Source organism: Purpureocillium lilacinum (assembly GCF_023168085.1).
Source record: "Purpureocillium lilacinum CBS 284.36 DNA, scaffold_2, whole genome shotgun sequence".
Lineage (NCBI taxonomy): Eukaryota > Fungi > Ascomycota > Sordariomycetes > Hypocreales > Ophiocordycipitaceae > Purpureocillium > Purpureocillium lilacinum.
This window is the reverse complement of record NW_027072112.1, coordinates 3,736,538-3,753,935: the sequence shown is the minus strand read 5'-3', so window position 1 is coordinate 3,753,935 and position 17,398 is coordinate 3,736,538. Positions and strand designations below refer to the sequence as shown.

Sequence of the window (17,398 nt, the reverse complement as noted above, 5' to 3'; positions counted from 1 at the left end):
TTATGAGCCACGAACAACTGGACAAGAAACTTTGTTCTGTGAGTCTCGGCAACGCAGAGCTCATACAAAGCGTTTGTTGTCCAGAATGACGCGGCCGATATCACCGCACCGGAGCTATTTGACAGTGGTGGCGGTGGTGGCGTATAAGTACGTGCAGTTATTGCCACCAACGACGACTGGCGGACAATAGGATGCCTCAATCGTACGATGGACGCGGGCCAGGGAAGCAACGGCCAGAAAGCGTGACATGGGTTAGGATGCAGAAAGGCGATTTGGCGGGCGGCTTCGGGTACGGGACCTGCTGGTCGTCTGCCATTATTCGTATACTCGTCGTCTGCCCAGACGCACCACCGCGACATCTGGCCCGGGAGAATTGGGCAGCCAGGAGGTGGGGTCCCGGGCTTCCGGGTCCAAGAGCTGTGACCAGGTAGCGGCCAAAGGTTCGCACGGCAGTGTTTGGAGGACCCATTGGCAGCTTCAGGGACAGACAGCTGTGCCGATGCCCTGGCACCATGTACGTGGGCACACAGGGTAACGTAGTGGCCGGCCCCGTACGCCGGGCTTGTTGGCCAGTGTTGGGAAGACGTCCGTTGTACCGTAGCTGGTCGGGGAGCGTATCGTACGTTTTTCTGCTTCCTGGCTTGTAGAGACGGACCCCCCTGCTCTGCCAGAAGGTTGCGGGCGACGCCAACGAGCGGTGTGTTGTTACCGCCCTTGACACCTTGCATGAACTTGTGCAGCAGGGCAGCGCTAATGGCTTGCCGAGCGGCCACGGTGCACCGCATTGGGGCGGACAAGGGGGACCATAAGGGGACGGCAAGGGCATGATGCCGTTTTCCACGACTGGCCAACTGAGTTTTCGCATGTGCCAACCACGGACAAACAACGCAGCAGACAGGGAGAGTCGCCAATGGGGAGGCGGGCAGCGGCAGGACCGAAGCTTCCTCGAGCTCCCATCCTCGCCGGCAGTGGTGGTGTTATCGACCTAATCCTGTGTGTGAGTTGGCCGCTCCGAGTGCAGTATGTAGGTAGGCAGTTGCTTCGCGCGAACCGCGTAACGGTGCTGGCTCTTCCGCTGCATGGAGCTCGGGGCAACGGCAGATAGGGATGTTGCCTACCAACGTGAGTAAGGCAGGGTACTAAATCGCATGTGCGCGAGCAGGAAGCCGTTTGGGCCGCCTTGAGCACCAGAACCGTACTGTAGGCACCTTGTGTACATACTTAGTGGTATGCAGCTCCAATGCCCTGCTTCCGTGACCTGGTTTGGCTGGCCCGTCGAGATCCATCACGCCGGGCATTGGCCACCTGCCGGGCATGCTTGCTTTTGCATGGCATGGCATGACATGGCATGGAGCAACATCGACGAGGGCCTCTTATGCCGGCGAGCAGGGCATGCTTGGTTGCTAGGCACGCTTCCCCGGAGAGATTGACTGACGACGGATCGTTACCTCGAGATCGGGGCGTTGGGGCGGGGAGCGGGGATCTACCCATCTGACGCTATCGCGCGTCTGCTGGGCGCCGCTGTTCATGCTCGCTCGGGTGGCATGGATGGTGACGGGTCGGCGACGTGGCCGGCTGAAGAGGGCGCTTTTTGCATTCGCAGGTACGCAGCATGACTAGCATGGCAGAGAGAAGGGACGCTTCTGCCCGAGCCCAAGGTGGGAGCTGGCACTGTTGAATATGAGTACGGGTACCCACCTGATACCCAAGGTGGCACCTAAATACCTAGGTAGGTACCTACGTACCTCGTGGTAAGTTAGTAGGTACCTAGGTATTATGTAGGGTACGCCTGATGTAGACAGTTGACGAGGAAGGAGAACGTTCCTGAGCACCTTCCACCTGGCTCAAGCATGGCTGAACCACTCATTGGGACTTGCAGATCGAGCAGGTCCGACTGGGACGACTCCGAATGTCAACAACGCAACGTCGGTTACGGTCGACCTCTCCTTCACCCCTACAGTCAACCGCCGCCACCACCACCACCACCACCCACGTCTGCCCGCCCTGAGCTTGGCTGTCCGAGTCGCCGTTCCCCAGAGCGCCTCACGACGTCGACCCGTTTAAAAACGGCACGGATCATGCGCCAGCTCAACGATGGCGTCTCGGGCATGACAGGTCGACGCCTGCGGTTGCATACTGCACTGTGCTGCAGTCCCACTGCGCCTACCGTTCCCATCTGCGTTTAGAATAATGCCAATGGACTTGGTAGATGTACTGGCATCCCACGCAAGCAGACTATCAGATGCTCTGATTCAGAGCCTCGTCGAATCACGGCCACACGAGCAGTCTCATCAAGGACCCCGAATGCACGGCAGATGGCTCCCGGGAAGACGCAGGGCTGCTCTCCACCTCCGAATCCCTTGGACCGAGTTGCAGACCAACCGCGTTCAAAGGCAAAGGCGCTCTACCTCACTTGAGCTGCTGTGAGACCTCGCCGGACGTCTTTCTCCATGACCACCCCGGTGTCCAGCCATTTGATGGTCTCGCGCAAACTCGTCTGCAAAGAATCGCGCGCCTGCATACGAAGTACAAGGCTCCCTGCAAACCGCCCGTTCTCATTCTTGCCAAGACCGACAAAGTCCTACCTGGCGCAGCGGCGATGGACGGCTGCGCTCTGCTGCTCGGGCCAACGGCGAACAAAATGAAGCCCGAGACGATGCATTGGTGCAAGGCCTTGGAGCTGGCGAAGCCCGACAAAAGCAAAACACCTGTGCTGACCATTGTGGGCAGGATGGGTTGGGATGGGGCAGACATATTGAGCCAAGGTCGCGCGTTAGTTAGCCAGCCAGGGCTGCTGATGCCCCCCCCGTCCATGCAGCCACGCGAGGGGACTCGATTACAGTTTTCACAGGTACCCCATTGGCGTGCTACCCTTCACCAGCAGTCCCAGACTTGCACTTCATACTTTGCACTAACGAGTCGCGGTGGCATCACCGCAGGCCGAGCCGGGACGGTGGGGTTCTCGGGCGGACGACGACGACGATGCCCGGCAAGGTCAAGGTACAACAGCCTTGGGTCCCTTAGAGTCGACATGCTCCCCCTCCTCGCTCCACCACGAAGGATAGCTGCTCCTGATATATCGGCCGGCAAATGTCTTGGGCTGACACTGCCTGCTAGTGGTGCGTTAGCGGACAACCCCTAGCGGTCAAACCGTCTCTCGGTGTTGAGAGCCCACCGCGGTAGAGGAAGCACGCTTGGGGCCACTGACCGACGCCATCAACGTCGTGGAAGCCGGACGTTTGCCCGCGCCGTGCTTGGGAAGGGATGCTCCGTCATCCCCAACATGGGACTCTCGTGTTGACTCGGGGGCTGCAGCGCCCGGCGGGGAAAACGGCGTCGTGTCCCCGATACGTGTCGGGCTTGGGGAAGCACGTCAAAACGGCGCGCCTAATAGAACCGAGGAGTCTGCAGAACCAAAGGCCCGTGTCTGCCAACGGCATCGAGAGCCCTGTCCGCGGGTCTGGGTAGGCATTGGGTGCCGCGGACGGGTCCAGCGCCTCGGGATCACCCACACACCCACAACGGGAGGCCCATGACCAGGGTCCGCTGCCAGGCCTGTAGGGGAATGAGATCTGTCACATCTCCCATGTTTGAGTGCTTCGCCAGCGCCCACTGACGGCCCCAGACAGTCCACTCGCACCGCGGTGCAACCTGCGTCCAGGCGGAGAACCGGGCTCTGGGGGCTTGAGCTTGGCAGCAACCGTTGACATCCCTCTCTCTGTCTCCTCCCCTGCTGGTGCTGGTGCTGCTGCCGTTGCCGCTCCTCCAGGACCTTGGACGCCGGGGCGGGGCCAACAGGTGCTCGAGGCTTGTTGACCTCTGCCAGGCATCCGTCTTCAATCAACAACACATCAGCGCAGCTGCACGTCTTGCGTTCGTCCCTCCATCTCATGCGCGTGCGCTCGCCCCGCGCTGGTGCTCAGCCTCGACCCGACGGTCGCCGCGTCCGCGTCTGACCCCCGTCGTTGTTGTCATCGTCGTCGGCCTCGGCGAAGGAAGGGCCTCCTGGGGCGACGGACTGCTTGTGACCCGGATCTCGGTGGCCGGGCCCGAGCAGTGGTGGCGGCGGGCTCATTGCCCCGGCCTGCCTGCCTGACACCAAAGCTATTCGAGCTCGACAGCTTCTGGTCGATCACCCATTTCCTGGCGCTTGGCGCGATCCCCGATCCCGCCCACGACAGGGTACCAAAGTAACTTAGTGGTGTCGGCCGACTGGCATCCTGGGGGTGCCGCCTCCGCCGCACAGTCTCGTCTGGTTTCCCTTGGGCTGGCTGGCCACGCTGTCTGACCGTTAAGTACCGCTACCACTGCTACCTCCGGCTCACAGGCACTCAACATCGCGGCGCCTGGTGCGTGCCCCCTCCACCGACCGACACCCTCCCGTGCTGCCTCGTAGGCCCATGAACCGCACATCTCAGACATTCCGCCGCCTCTACGGTGGCTTTGATGCTGCCAGATCTGCACAGAGTCCGCGCCCCGCAGTCGAAGGCTCAGGGCCCGGCGCGCCCGAGCTTTCATCCCTACCCTCACATCTCCGGCAACCAGGTCAGCAGCGGACGCGGAGGAGCAGACATCGACCCTGTTGCCCTCTGAGCTCCCGAACCGAGCCCGCCAGGCGCATCACCGCGCAGCCCTGGCCTCTTCAGATGGGGGTCCTGGCGCTAGGGTACGCTGGCCTGCCGTCGCTCATGCTCATGCTCATGCTCGCCCGGCCTCAGCACTGACCATGTCCTCTTCGCTGACAGGGCACTGTCCGACACACATGTCGAATGCCAACAATCAAGTGTCCGGAAACCAATCTCCCATGTCTTCGTCCGCCGTCAAACTAGAACCTCGCGGACACGGGGGCGTAGGAGCAATGTCTCTTCCTTATAACGACTGGGTCCCCGACCATCACCGGCACCATCACTACCACCAGCAACACCAGCAACACCACCACCAATACCAGCACCAACAACACCACGAGGCCGCGCACCACCCTCATTTTGCCGACCCGTCTGAACAGAACGTCCGGTTGCCTCCTCCCGAGAGCCTTGTGACTGGAAATCCTGCCGCTTCGCACTTCCATGATCCCTCATCGCCCACCTCTCCGGCACCCTTTCAAGGCCGACTGAGTTCAAGCACATCACCTCACTCATCTCGTCTCCCCTTTCCGTCATTGCCACCCAAGTTTGCCGGTCCCGTCCGTGACGTGGTATCTCAGAACGTCACATCCACGGCACGTAGCTCTCTCGAGGCTCGACCACCGCCGACCGCGCCGGCCATCGGGTTCATTGGCTCACACGAACAGAGCTTGCCCAGCCATACGGATCATCAGCAACTATCACATCCAGTACTCTCGTCTCAGCGGGACGTCCATCCTCACGATTATAAGCCGCCTCTGGCACCTGGGCCTTTTGCCGACGCATCGCAGCAGCAGTACTCGTTGCCGTCTGCCCCCCCTCAGCCAAGTCAGGTGCGGCAAACTCAACCTCCGCCGCCGCGCCGAAGTCGCCAGCCCACAAGCGGATCACCAGTGCCAGGCATGCCTAACTTACTGGGGCCTGGAAGGGAAGAAGCTCTCAGCGGCATCAGCTTCAGACTGACGCTGCGGCAGCAACCGAAAGCAGCCCGAGCATGCGGATTCGGGGACAGGGACAGGCGGGTCATTGATCCACCGCCGATTGTCCAGCTGATTGTGCAGAGCTCGACGATGACGGACGACGAGGTACGCTCGTACCTCCGTTACGAGAGCTACGTCATGAACTGCTCGATCTGCGACGAGACTGGCTCTCGCGACGCGTCCTTTATGCCCGAGGAATATCAACACCAACGGCGCCTCATGGGGTCTCTTGTGGGCACACCTTTCGTGGGCCAGGATGACCGTGGAGACGAGGGCTGCTTCTTTTGCTTCTCGGATCTATCGTGCCGAACACCGGGTGCGTTTCGACTCAAGTTCACACTCATTATGATCGACCCTGCTCGCGCAGGCACTGTGCGGCACTTCCCAATCCTGACGGAGACGATGAGCGACGTCTTTCACGTGTACAGCGCCAAGGAGTTCCCGGGCATGCTGCCGAGCAGCAGCCTGGCCAAGAAGCTCAAGGAGCAAGGATGCATCATTTCCATCAAGAAGGGCAACGACAGATCCAAGAATGCGAGAGGTCAAGATGAGCTGTCCGACATGGACGAGGATGAGGGCGAGAGCTCGCAGGGTCATCGCAAACGGCGTACGGTTCGGGAATAGAAGTATGGGGCGATGGCACGAGCGCTTCTCTGTCCTTCTTACGGTGCAAAGGCAAGCATATTGTTGACGAAACGGTGACGAATACTAGACACGCGAGCTTCTTCCCCCTGGGTAACTGCATAGTTGGTGGCGGTTTGAGCGCAAGGAACGGGCTACGGTTGCATGATCTCTTCTCGTCTTCGTCCCAAGCAGGACATACCTTATTCTTAGCATAATTACTTCCCCAGTGGCCACTGATCGCTATGTCACACTTCCAGATGAGTGTTTGGCAGCCAAGGACCGGCCCCGGCAGCACGATCAGCCGCAGATGCCGGCTCAAAGTTCACAGACCCACCATCCGACTCGGCAGGCGTCCCAGGAAGTAGACCAGGCGACTATCTGGGTGGATGGGGGCCGACATGCCGAGGGGAAGCCGTGTCTCCCAGTCTCGCAGCAGACTGTTGGGATCCCACAGCGCGCAGCAAAGTCATCCACGGCCATGCCCAGGACAGTAGCACGATGGGTGTGTCTGAGAGCCGCGGAATCTGTTATCCCCAGTTGCAAGCACCAGGTCCGGACCAAGACATCACACGCGCAGGGCAATATGCATGAGTCGTCAAGCGATCACACACCTCTTGTTGAAGGATCGTGAGCTCGGGCAAGACGCATTGGACGTTGACGAACAGAGTGCAGCTGCTGTCTCAGTCGTACGCTATGCGCGTTTGGCTGAAGATACGACGAGCGACGCCACTCCCCCAGAAGCCACGTCCCTCATCCACGCAGGGCAAAAACGGTCAGGCAAGTCGAGTCACGTCGGGGGGTGAGTGTGGCCCGATCTATCGATGCTGGTGTTACTGGCGGCCTGCCAATCAGCGGATTGCCGGGTGTCTAGCTCGGCTACGATCTTGTACCACAATTGTTATGTTTGGCATAAGTCGTTTCGCGGCCCGTCACGCCTCTGTTTTGGTCATGGTACTGGTTCGTGGTGTGAAGCAGGGTGGACGAGGCATCTCCTGTGCGTCAACGGTGGCAAGCTACACCAAGTCCAGCGTCCTTGAACCTGGTCCATGCCCGACAACTGGAGGCGCAGCTCGTATTTCTTGTCTGAAACTTTGAACAGGACGGCCATGATGGAGGGGCCGTACCGCGTCACAAGCCAGGACATGGGGAAGTGGGGGAGGAGGTGAGCCCGAGCAGTTCGCGGCGCCTCGTGCGCGTACCGCAGTCCGGCAGACGTCATCATTGCGGGTAAAGGAAGCGGAGTCTGGTTAGGAGACAGTCGACTGTGGCGTGGCCAACGGTGCAGCTCCCCCATGTAAGTCTGACATCCCGCTGAGACGACGCAATTGGGGCGGCGGGCGACGTGGTCGCGGGACGAGACGCCGTTGTTGGCGCGCGCGCGCGACATGCAAGGACTCTGGCCACTCCACGGACGAGGCCAAGCATGTCCCTCCCTTGTCGAACGGCGCTACGGAGCGCAATATGTATGTATGCACATACAGCCCGCGAGGACGCCGGGTGACGAGGCGCTGCATAGTTCTCCCTTTGCCGCCGCCCTGTTGCCTTTGCCGTTCCCCCGCACTACTCCCTGCCGTCTCAGGTTTTCTTTCTTTTTCCTTCTTTCATGTCTGCTTACTGTACAGTACCTATCTAGATGCTAGAGTACTGTCCCTCCCGCTACGGAGGCGCTGCATGTGAGAGGAGCCGGGGAGGCAGGCCAACGCGGGCCCCAGACAGATGTGGCGGCGGCGGGGCATTGGCCGTGAGCAAGCATCTTGCAGTACCGACTTGCCGGGAAGGGGAGCCCGGCGCGCGGGTGCAACGGCGCCGGGTGTGACAGGGAACCGTTGTCGCCGACGGCATCCGAATAGTATCGGGCTGTCAGGGCGAGGGCATTGTTGTGTTGGCAGCGCAGCACGGCAGCTTCCGTCGGTCACGGCTCCGCGGAAGCCAGCCCATGTCATTGTCCCGGGCTACAAAGATACGGCGACGAACAAGGCGAAAAGAGAAAAGAGTCGTGGCGATGGCGCCCCACGGCCCGCACCACGAGGCCGACGGGACGGCTAATGAGGCTGGATCTAGGCCTGTTGCTGACTCCGTAGCCCTCTGAGGCCATCCGATATGCGGACCCGCGCTGTTGGCATTTTGCCTTTGTATTCAACCAGAATCCGACAGGCACAGATGCAAGTATTCGGAGATGTACTTGAGCTTGGGCCCCGGAAGCGTTTCCGGCGTGAGCTTCGCATGGGCCTGGGAGTCTATCAATAGTCATTGGCGAAGATACGACAGAAGAATGGCGGCAGAAGTCTGTAGAGACAATCATGACTTATCACATCCTCGAGTATGCCTCAGTACAGCTCTCACTGCGGACTATGCACGGGGCACCTGGTAGTCGGTTCACCGCAAAGGGGTCACTACGATACATATATCGTCGGCAGCAGCCATCCCTGAAGTACGTCGACAAGAGAGGAGGTTTTCCTTTACTGTGCCATACCTGGGAAATGTTTCGTTCGAGTTGCGGTCGCGATATCAGCACGGCGCGCAAGATCCGAGTGGTCGGGATGTCCAAGGATGGCCACGCGGTGCCTTGGGTTCTTCACGACGCCGCGCCCCGATCACCCCGTTGGAAGGCCCTCACACCCCACGCGGTAGACGCTGTTGCGCGCCCCCCCGAGCAAAGCAACTCGTCATTTTTTTTCCCGCGCCGTGGAGGGCTCCCTCCTCTCCCCCACGCGGGCTGAGCACAGACGACGGTGACGATGAACTCACCGATCTTCAACACCGCCGATACGGATGCCCCGATGTGCACGCTGATCTTGCCGCTGCACGTAGACGGATTGCCCGAACGGGGGCGCGCCTGGTCCGAGAGTGCTTGTCGGCAGGCCGGATTGGGACGCTGGAGGTGAGATTCGTCCGAGCTTGGGGGCGTTGCTTCGTAAATCGCAAGTACTGTACATCTATTATACTATCTAGTACCGAATCAGCGTGAGCACTTTCGTGATTAGAAAGGGGAAAGAGAAAACATTTTTGAGGTGCCTTGTTTTTAAAGCCGCGTCGTCGGACATCTGTGTAGCCCAGCTATCTTGCGGCTGGCGTTGCCTCATTGACGGGAGGAACCTTGAGACCGTGTATGCAACCGGCGGAGTCCGCGAACTCGTCATGTAGCTCATCATCAGAGGTGCTCGCAGCACGACTTCGTGAGAGCGCGCACACTGAGGTCGAAAGGTGAATCGACAACGAAAGGGTGATGGCTCGGGACGAGGGGCGCGTCTTGCAAGTGGTCGCGAGAAAGGGGGGAACCCCATATTGTGCTAGAATGAGTGTTGGTCGCGCTCTGCCATACTTCATGACCGCCACCGCATCGCAGGATGAGATGAAGCGCCACTCGCCGCCCACTAGATGAGACGACTGGCGCCAACGTCGCCAAGGAGGGAGAGACCTGAGATGCAGAGAGTGTTGATGCAAGCATCGAAGGGAACGGAGCGTACCCTGTAGTTGGGCCTTACAACTCGGAGCTGCGTGTCACTTCACTTCATTTCACTTCCTTTTCTCCCCCCTCACGGAAACTGTCCGGAAGGCGGGAGCCGGGTGAGCGTCAATACGACAACGAATGATGGGGGAAGAGGAAATCCCTCGACGGCGTGGGTGAAATGAAAGAGGTGATCCTGCGCGGCGTCTTATGCTGAGACGGGATACGCCAAGCCGTGGTTGGGAGGGAGCTGACTTGTGTGTGTGTTTCAGGATAGATAATTATGGATGGAGTGCGGACAAGAGCACAACAACGGTGACATCCCGCGTCGACCTGAGGCAATCTTCGGTTGGTGGTGACATGTCATGTCGTTGCAGATGAAGCAACACGCTCATTTCAGGGCCTGGTGGAGCCACACGTTTTAAACGGAGGACAGATGTCAGTCCTGGTATTCGTACTACGTTGTTGCTACAGGCTCTGTCAAGCACTATACATAGTATGGAAAAGCAATAACTGGTCAGCATCAAAGCGCATATCGTAAGCCTGAGATTTGAGGAGATTTCAGGGAGCTGCACATGAGTAGCGGGGTCAGACACTCGATCGCTTCATCGACGTTCAGGCCGTGATGCCAGCAAGTTGTCCTTCGTAGGCAGTTGCTTGCCATTCCGGAAAGTGACTGTGATGGAAGTGATGCCCAGGGCTCAGCAACGGTGCTGGCGCCGATAGTCGAAGCCGCAGTCTATTGGCTGAGTAGCATTGGCCCTGATGCAGCAGCTGATGGGATGGTTAAACACGCCGACGTTGATGAGTGAGAGATGACGGGACGGGACGAGCTCCCCCACGGCAGGGTGACGGACGAGGGTAGCATTCGGGTCGTCACGAAGAACGTCTGGACAGAACAAGACTCCGACTGGCTCGGCGCTCTCCTGCCACTGCTGCGCGTGTGCATCTTGGTGATCCGCACGGACTACAAGCTGAACATGTTGCTTTCGCGTTCTGCTCGTGGGCCACGGGCGCCGGAGATTTGCCTTGCTATCATCTGCATGTCGAGTTGGCACAGGGTTATTTGAGTAGCCGGGGTTGTTGCGCGCGATGCCTGTCGCCGGCCGCTCACCAGCAGGCGCGGGATTTGAGATGCCCCTGGTCCAGAGGAATGAATGAAACCGGGGGCCGCGTTGGATGGGATGGGGGCTGAGGACGAGGAAGAAAGACGAGATGAACGAGATATTTGCTCCGCTCCGTACTGGACTGCTGTCCGTACTGTCCCACGGATTTACTAGTACTCGTAGTCCTGCGTCAAGCGCTGCAAGCGCCCGGCACGGTAGTTGAAACGGCATCGGCGCGACGCCACGCGCCTGCAGAGCCCATCTGCTGGACGACACGACGCGACACGATGTGCCCCTGTATGGTTGCATGCCCACCACCACCACCACCACCACCGGGGTCGCATGCTCGGCGGCCGGCCGGCCGGCTGGCGGCTTCCCACTCATGCGCACCATCGATATGCCGTGCCCTGGCATCGGAGGGAGGCAGGGAGGAGCTTCGCGTGTGACGGGACTGTGTTTGCTGCAGGCCCTCGCGTTTCACCGGGGAGGGAGGGGGCGCGGGCCAGGACCGGGGAGAGACTCTGATGAGCAGGAGAGGAGGGGAGGGGGCGGACGGCCAACGGGCAGCTGGGAGTTTGGTGCAAACATGCATGATAATATATCTGGCGTGCCGAGCTCCCTTTGTCAGTCTCGGCTCGTGGATAGGGTACAGTAGCTTCAACCTCCCTGCATTGGGCGTTGAATGCCTTATCAATGTGCCGAGTACAGTACTCCGTATGGATACAACAGTATTGTATTCCAGAGGCCACCCATTGATGGGCGGCAGGGATGCATGCATGTTTGTACGTCTGGTACGTGCGTGCCATGGTTGGTCTTTAGGTGGTGACGGGCAACGTCTGGAGACGGGAGGTTCTATCTATGTATAACCAGAGCGCTGCTCTTCGCTGGTCCAGCGCTAATCATTTCGTAGCTAGGCCGGGTTACAGTACAGTAACTATTCCTGGCGATGCAGTCAAAGCCAGGGGTATGTTGAATTGACGACCCGCCTCTCGATGCCCGCGATACAATCTGCGTACGTAGCACACAGTACGTCCACGGAGGCAGTGCAGTGCCGTTGACTCCGGCTCCCATCCCCATACGCCAAGGCAATGACGCACCCAAGCAGCAGTCAAATCCTCGGATTTACGTACTGCATGTAAGCGGCCGCCGCCGTGGACCTGGAGTGCTGCCAAAAACTTGGTCGCGGGTCCCCATCCCACCACGCACAACTGACGTCATTCGCGGCAGCTTGGGCAGCCAAAACACTGCACGCAAACAACGACACGTGAAGATAATCACGGTGAGCTAGAAGATATTTTCCAAGCAATGGTTTACTCCAAAATTATCAAATAAATAATACAGCAGGCCGCGGGCTTGACCAATTGTGCAGCAATGAGGCAGGCGCGCAACACGTTGGTGTACCATGGACAGGCAGGCAGCGTTGAAGTGCTTCGTGTAAGCCACGATAATACTTGGCTACCCAGTCCGGCACAGAGAGCCGGTGGACACTGATCTACGCACAATGTCGTCAACGGCTGCGGGGTCCATCCCCCAAGCAAGTTTGTGCCAGAGCCGGCTTGATCAACTTCTCGGTCATTGCTGCTGTATTCAGATTGCTATATATTGTGCTTCCGCACAATCTCCATGGAACGCTTCCATGTCACCGTAACCTCAATCGATACCCAAAATCGCACAAAATGCCCAACTCGGCCACCGTCTCGTTCATGTACCCCTCGGGGGCGTTCGACATGAAATACTTCACAGAAAAGCACATGCGGCTCATTTCAGAGTAAGCGGCGTCTCCGTGCCCAGACCTACCCAACATTGACGCGCATGCTGACTGGTGGGCTTGCCCGTAGCACCTGGGGATCCGAGGGCCTGGAGAGCTGGGAGGTCACGCAGTTCGACTCCGGGCTGCCGTACATGGTCCAGGCGATGCTCAAGTTCGAGTCCGAATCAAAGTGGAAGGCCGCTTCGTCGGGGCCCAACGGCATGAAGATTTGGAACGACCTGCCCAACTTCACCACTGCGCAGCCCGAAATATTCATGGGCAAGTGTGCGGCGTCTCATAGGACGACGCTCAAGGAGAAGAAGATTTTCGGGGAGTGACCTGTGTCTTTTTTACCCTGTATCATATTCATAGCCCAATCTGCTTCCCTTGCCATAATTCAACATGTACCACCACCGTACAAATATTCTCTGTCTGCCGGGATGACATGGTCGGGCATGGTGGCGGTTGGATGTCGTGCAGGAGAGGCGAGATGACGGGTTGACGGCGTCGCGGCCGTGAAACCACCGCTTCCTCTGGCGTCCATTTCGAGTCGGCCGTTTCTTGTTTCAACCGCAGGGTTGGCGCTGCCATCTGACACAGTAAACAAACGAACGAGCCGGGACCGGCGCTGAACTGTGCAGTCAAGTATTTTTTCGCAGTTTGAAACTGCCCAGCCCGACGGCTGGGATTTAATCGGCGCTGCACCTCCGGGCAGGTCACCGAGCCTCCAGGGCTTGCCGGGCTTACCTTACCAACTTACCTCAGGCTCAGCAACCAGCAGAGGCATGTTCTAACGTACCAAGTGACCAATCGGCTGTGGCGCTGCTTGTACATGCTTAGCGCGTTTCAGCGACAACGTCGGCGGCTGGCTGGCTGCTGAAAAAGAAGGAACGGGGCGGAGACGACCCAAGGGGCAGGAGCAGACAACGCAGGAACGCAGCTGGGGGCAGTGGCGACCCGGGTGCCAGGTATTATCCAGGCATGCAGGATGGAAACTGCCAGTGACGCCGACGCGCGCCAGGAGGGTCCAGGTGGGGGTGACGAGTGGGAAGGAAGGGCAGGCACGCGCAGGCAGACGCAGGCAGGAGCATCCATGGATGGCGGCGCTTGCAGCTCTGCTCCCCTCGTCCCTGGCCGTCACCTCAGCCTCCGCATCACTTCCTCGTTCTTCCCTTCTGGTGCTGCTCCCTTCCCGTGCGTGAGCCGATCATCACCATTCATCCTGTACAGTACTACTGTACTCCGTACTGTGCAGAATACAGCAACAACAATGACAGCTGCCCGCCTTGGCCAGCATGAAGTCCCAGAACCCAGCCGCCCCGCAGTTCGCCAAGTCCACCTGGGCAGCACTCCTCAACTCAAACAAACTGTGTCCTGTGCCACTCGTCGCCCAGCCCAGCTTTCTCGGGCCCCGCAGACGCCGGTACCCACCCGCCCCGATCTGTGCCAACGTGCGCGGGCAAGCCACACAGCGCGACCCCTGTCGGACAATCAGGGACAGAGTTTCAGATCTCCCTTTATTGTGCGTTAGCCTTATCCACCAAATCCTCGACTTCTGTGCAGGACGCAGACCGAGCTCCGACGACCATGGTGTCCCGCCCGCGACTCCCCGTCCAGCTGGACGGACCCCCGTACCCGCGCCCGCGCCGGACGGCCCGCCAGGCTCTGAACAAGACCAGCTTCAAGCGCTGCGTCGCTTCTCTCGCCCCGACTCCACACCTCGGCGCCCTGCCTCTGCTTCGTGCATCGTGCGTCGTCGCACCAGGCCGGCCGGCTCTGCGGCCTATCAGCGCCAGGGGGGAACAGCCGGCCGCCTCGGCGAATCACGCCTCGGACCAAGCCCGGCCGACCCCAAGCCACCATGCAGGAACGCGCGAATCTTGTCGCCGGCGACCTCACACCGCGGCCCTCTTCTGTGACGCTTGCCAACATGGCCGGGGGCCCTCGACTGCCAGGATCCGACTGTCAGGACGCCATCAGCCCCGGAGCAGTACTCGGTACAGACTGTACAGTGCAATGCCGTACCGTAGATGCCCTTGATGTGTTGGCCGTCTGCACCCTCTTCGCCCACACACGTGGACATTGCAACGTGAGTAAGGGAGGCCTTGGCCGTCGAGCGAGCCGCCCAGTGGCCCGAGCCCAGCGGCCACAAGTCCATGCCATCCATCCCATCCTCCATGGCTGGTCCTGGTAATCTGTAGGCGTGGCAGCCAACAATGGCCCGTCCCCATCCCCAGCTGGGGACGTCTCGAGACTCCACGCCTGGCATGCGCAGGGATGCGTCGACGACGGCGCGCAAACGCCTCCACGTTGGCTCGCCCAATGAGGCAAACTGCCGTTTCTTTGCCCGGGCTCCTCTCTCTCGAGTCTGAAAGTGACATTCCCCGCCGCGCTCCGGCGCTTTTTCTATTATACGGAGGCCAACAACACCTTCACCCAACACCTTTCTCCTCACCTCCTTCACTTCATTCTTCAAATCGGCTTCGGTCCGTCTTCTCGTATCCTTCACCTTCACCCTCCTTTAAGAAGGTGCAGAGCACGTCCTTCTCTTCTCCTCACCCAAACAGCACAGTTCTGTTTGTTTCGGTCCTTACCCTGCCAACGCCGAGGCCCGGTCCTCCGCGTTTGTCCGCACAAGCCTTCCCTTTCGTTCTTTGACTGATCACCAAGCGCTCCGGTGCCAGCGCCCACCTTTTTGCTTGAGCTTCTGCTCACAATCGACTCCGCTCGAAAACTTGGCTTCCATCGTCACCTCCGCAACACTTTGTTTTGCGGTCGGGCTACTGTACCAAAGTTTCGTCAGGAGGTTCCGTTTCCTCTTGGCGCTCAACTGTACCCCTTCATTTGAGACACTCGGACTGAGTGAGATACCACGAAACCGGCAATATGAAGTCTGCCGCCGTGACCGCACTTGCGGCCCTCGGCAGCGTCGCCGTCGCCGCCAAGGATGGACGCACCTTTGGCGTCCTTCACTTCAACAACAAGCAACTCACCATCGGCCGCGCGGATCCCATCGTGAACCCCGGCGTCCCGTCGCCTCACTTGCACCACATCCTGGGAGGCAGCGCCTTCAGTCTCAACTCCACCGGCAAGACTCTCCAAAACTCCCAATGCACCTCTGCACAGGTCGTGGGCGACAACAGCAACTACTGGTTCCCCTCGCTCTACTTTAGAGACCCCAAGACGAAAAAGTTTGAGCCTGTAGAGCTGTTCTACGCCCAGGTATACTACTTCTTCGAGCCCACCAACGACGACATCAAGCCGTTCCCCCTGGGCCTTCAGATGGTCATTGGGGATGTGAATACGCGCTCTCCTCCCGCTGGCGGGGCGAGCGGCAACACAGATCCGTCCAAAGGCCCTCTCAACCCCATCAAGTGGACGTGTCCCCGCAAGAGCTACGACCCGCCGTCTTGGAAGGCCGATTCTGACGGTAGCATGGGTGGCATGCCTGATAAGAACAACAAGGGTGAAGGAGTCGGCTTCCCGGATGCCAACTGTGACGGATATGCCTCTCCCCTCCGCGCCGACCTTCACTTCCCGTCGTGCTACAACCCCAAGGCAGGCTTGACCGACTACAAGAATAACATGGCCTATCCCACCAACGCTGGGCACGGGAGAAGGGACTGCCCCAGTGGTTGGATCCACGTTCCGCACATCTTCTTTGAGGTTTACTGGAATACGCCCAAGTTCAAGGACCGCTGGACGCCGTTCCAGGGCAAGCAGCCCTTCGTTCTCTCCAACGGTGACGCTACCGGCTATAGCCTGCACGCCGACTTCATGTCTGGCTGGGACGAGAAGCTGCTTCAGCACATCATCGACACTTGCAACACGGGAGGCAAAGGTCTGGAGCAATGCCCCGGTCTAACCTACGGGTCGACCAAGAAGGAATGCAAAATCGACAACCCCGTCCCGGAAACGACGAGCGGCGTACTGGATGCTCTTCCCGGCAACAATCCCATCTCGGGCTGGGCTTATGGCCCCAAGCCCAACTCTGAACACAGCTCCGAGGCGGCCGCCAAGCCTGACGCTACCAGCGAGCCGTCCGTTCAGAAGAAAGATTCGACGACTCCCGCCTCCGCCCCAACAACCTCGATCCCCGGGGTTGTTGGCTCGCCATTGCCGTCGAAAGGAGCCGAGGATGCCCAATGCACACCCAAGATCGTCACAGTCTGGGAGACGGTCACGGTCACCGCAGAGGCTCCCGCCGCCAAGACCCCCTCGTCCAACAACCGGCGGCGCGGCTACGACCACGTCAGACGCCAGCGCAAGCAGGAGTAGGCGACTGCTCCAAGCCTGCTGGATTCGATCGTGCTCGATGTAGAATCAGCCCTGCAGATTTTCGTTTCTTACACTCGTTTCGAGTGCTTGGCCCATGTGAAATTGGGCCGGGCCACAGCGTCTCTTGAATGTGTGGACACGTGAGGGATCGGATTCTGGCTACGCATCGCAACGGCCCTTTGATGACGTCAAACACAACGACTGCCAGTCACCGCGTGGGCTGCCCCAAAGTTCAATTCTCAACGTACATTTTAGCATATACCCTGCGAGAACCTTCAAATCTGGTATTCTCGGTGTTCACCACTACGTATGAGGTAGAAGAAGATACCGAGGTCAACCATCTACCAGCCACTCTTTTGTAGCCATTTTCGGATCCTATCCTTGTATATAGCGTTTCTATGTCCTTTGCTAGATTGAATAGAGAAATGCCCGCTTGATTCGCAAGACCTCATGTGGGCGTGAAAAGTGAGACGTTACATCTGAGGTCACCCGGATAACTAACTTGCGGTTGGATGCTTGCCGCAGGCTACTTTTCTTGCCCAACGTACCGCGCGGGGAGGGGCGCGCTTGGACTGTGGATGCAAGTTGGG

General features: G+C 59.3%; 3 protein-coding genes across 3 annotated transcripts; all 3 read left to right on the top strand.

The window, feature by feature from the left end:
* Positions 1–5,524: 5,524 nt before the first annotated feature.
* PLICBS_002890 (uncharacterized protein) lies at positions 5,525–6,226 on the top strand (the record flags this gene model as incomplete). Its single annotated transcript, XM_018322601.2, has 1 exon — positions 5,525–6,226. One exon carries the CDS (start codon positions 5,525–5,527, stop codon positions 6,224–6,226), a length of 702 nt encoding a protein of 233 aa, XP_018177831.2.
* A 6,230-nt stretch (positions 6,227–12,456) lies between these two features.
* Positions 12,457–12,868, top strand: PLICBS_002889 (uncharacterized protein; the record flags this gene model as incomplete). Its single annotated transcript, XM_018322600.1, has 2 exons — positions 12,457–12,548; positions 12,619–12,868. 2 exons carry the CDS (start codon positions 12,457–12,459, stop codon positions 12,866–12,868), a joined length of 342 nt encoding a protein of 113 aa, XP_018177830.1.
* A 2,548-nt stretch (positions 12,869–15,416) lies between these two features.
* Positions 15,417–16,808, top strand: PLICBS_002888 (uncharacterized protein; the record flags this gene model as incomplete). The annotated part of the gene is made up of 1 exon (XM_018322599.2): positions 15,417–16,808. The coding sequence occupies one exon, from the start codon at positions 15,417–15,419 to the stop codon at positions 16,806–16,808; it is 1,392 nt and encodes a 463-aa protein (XP_018177829.1).
* Between the last annotated feature and the right edge of the window lie 590 nt (positions 16,809–17,398).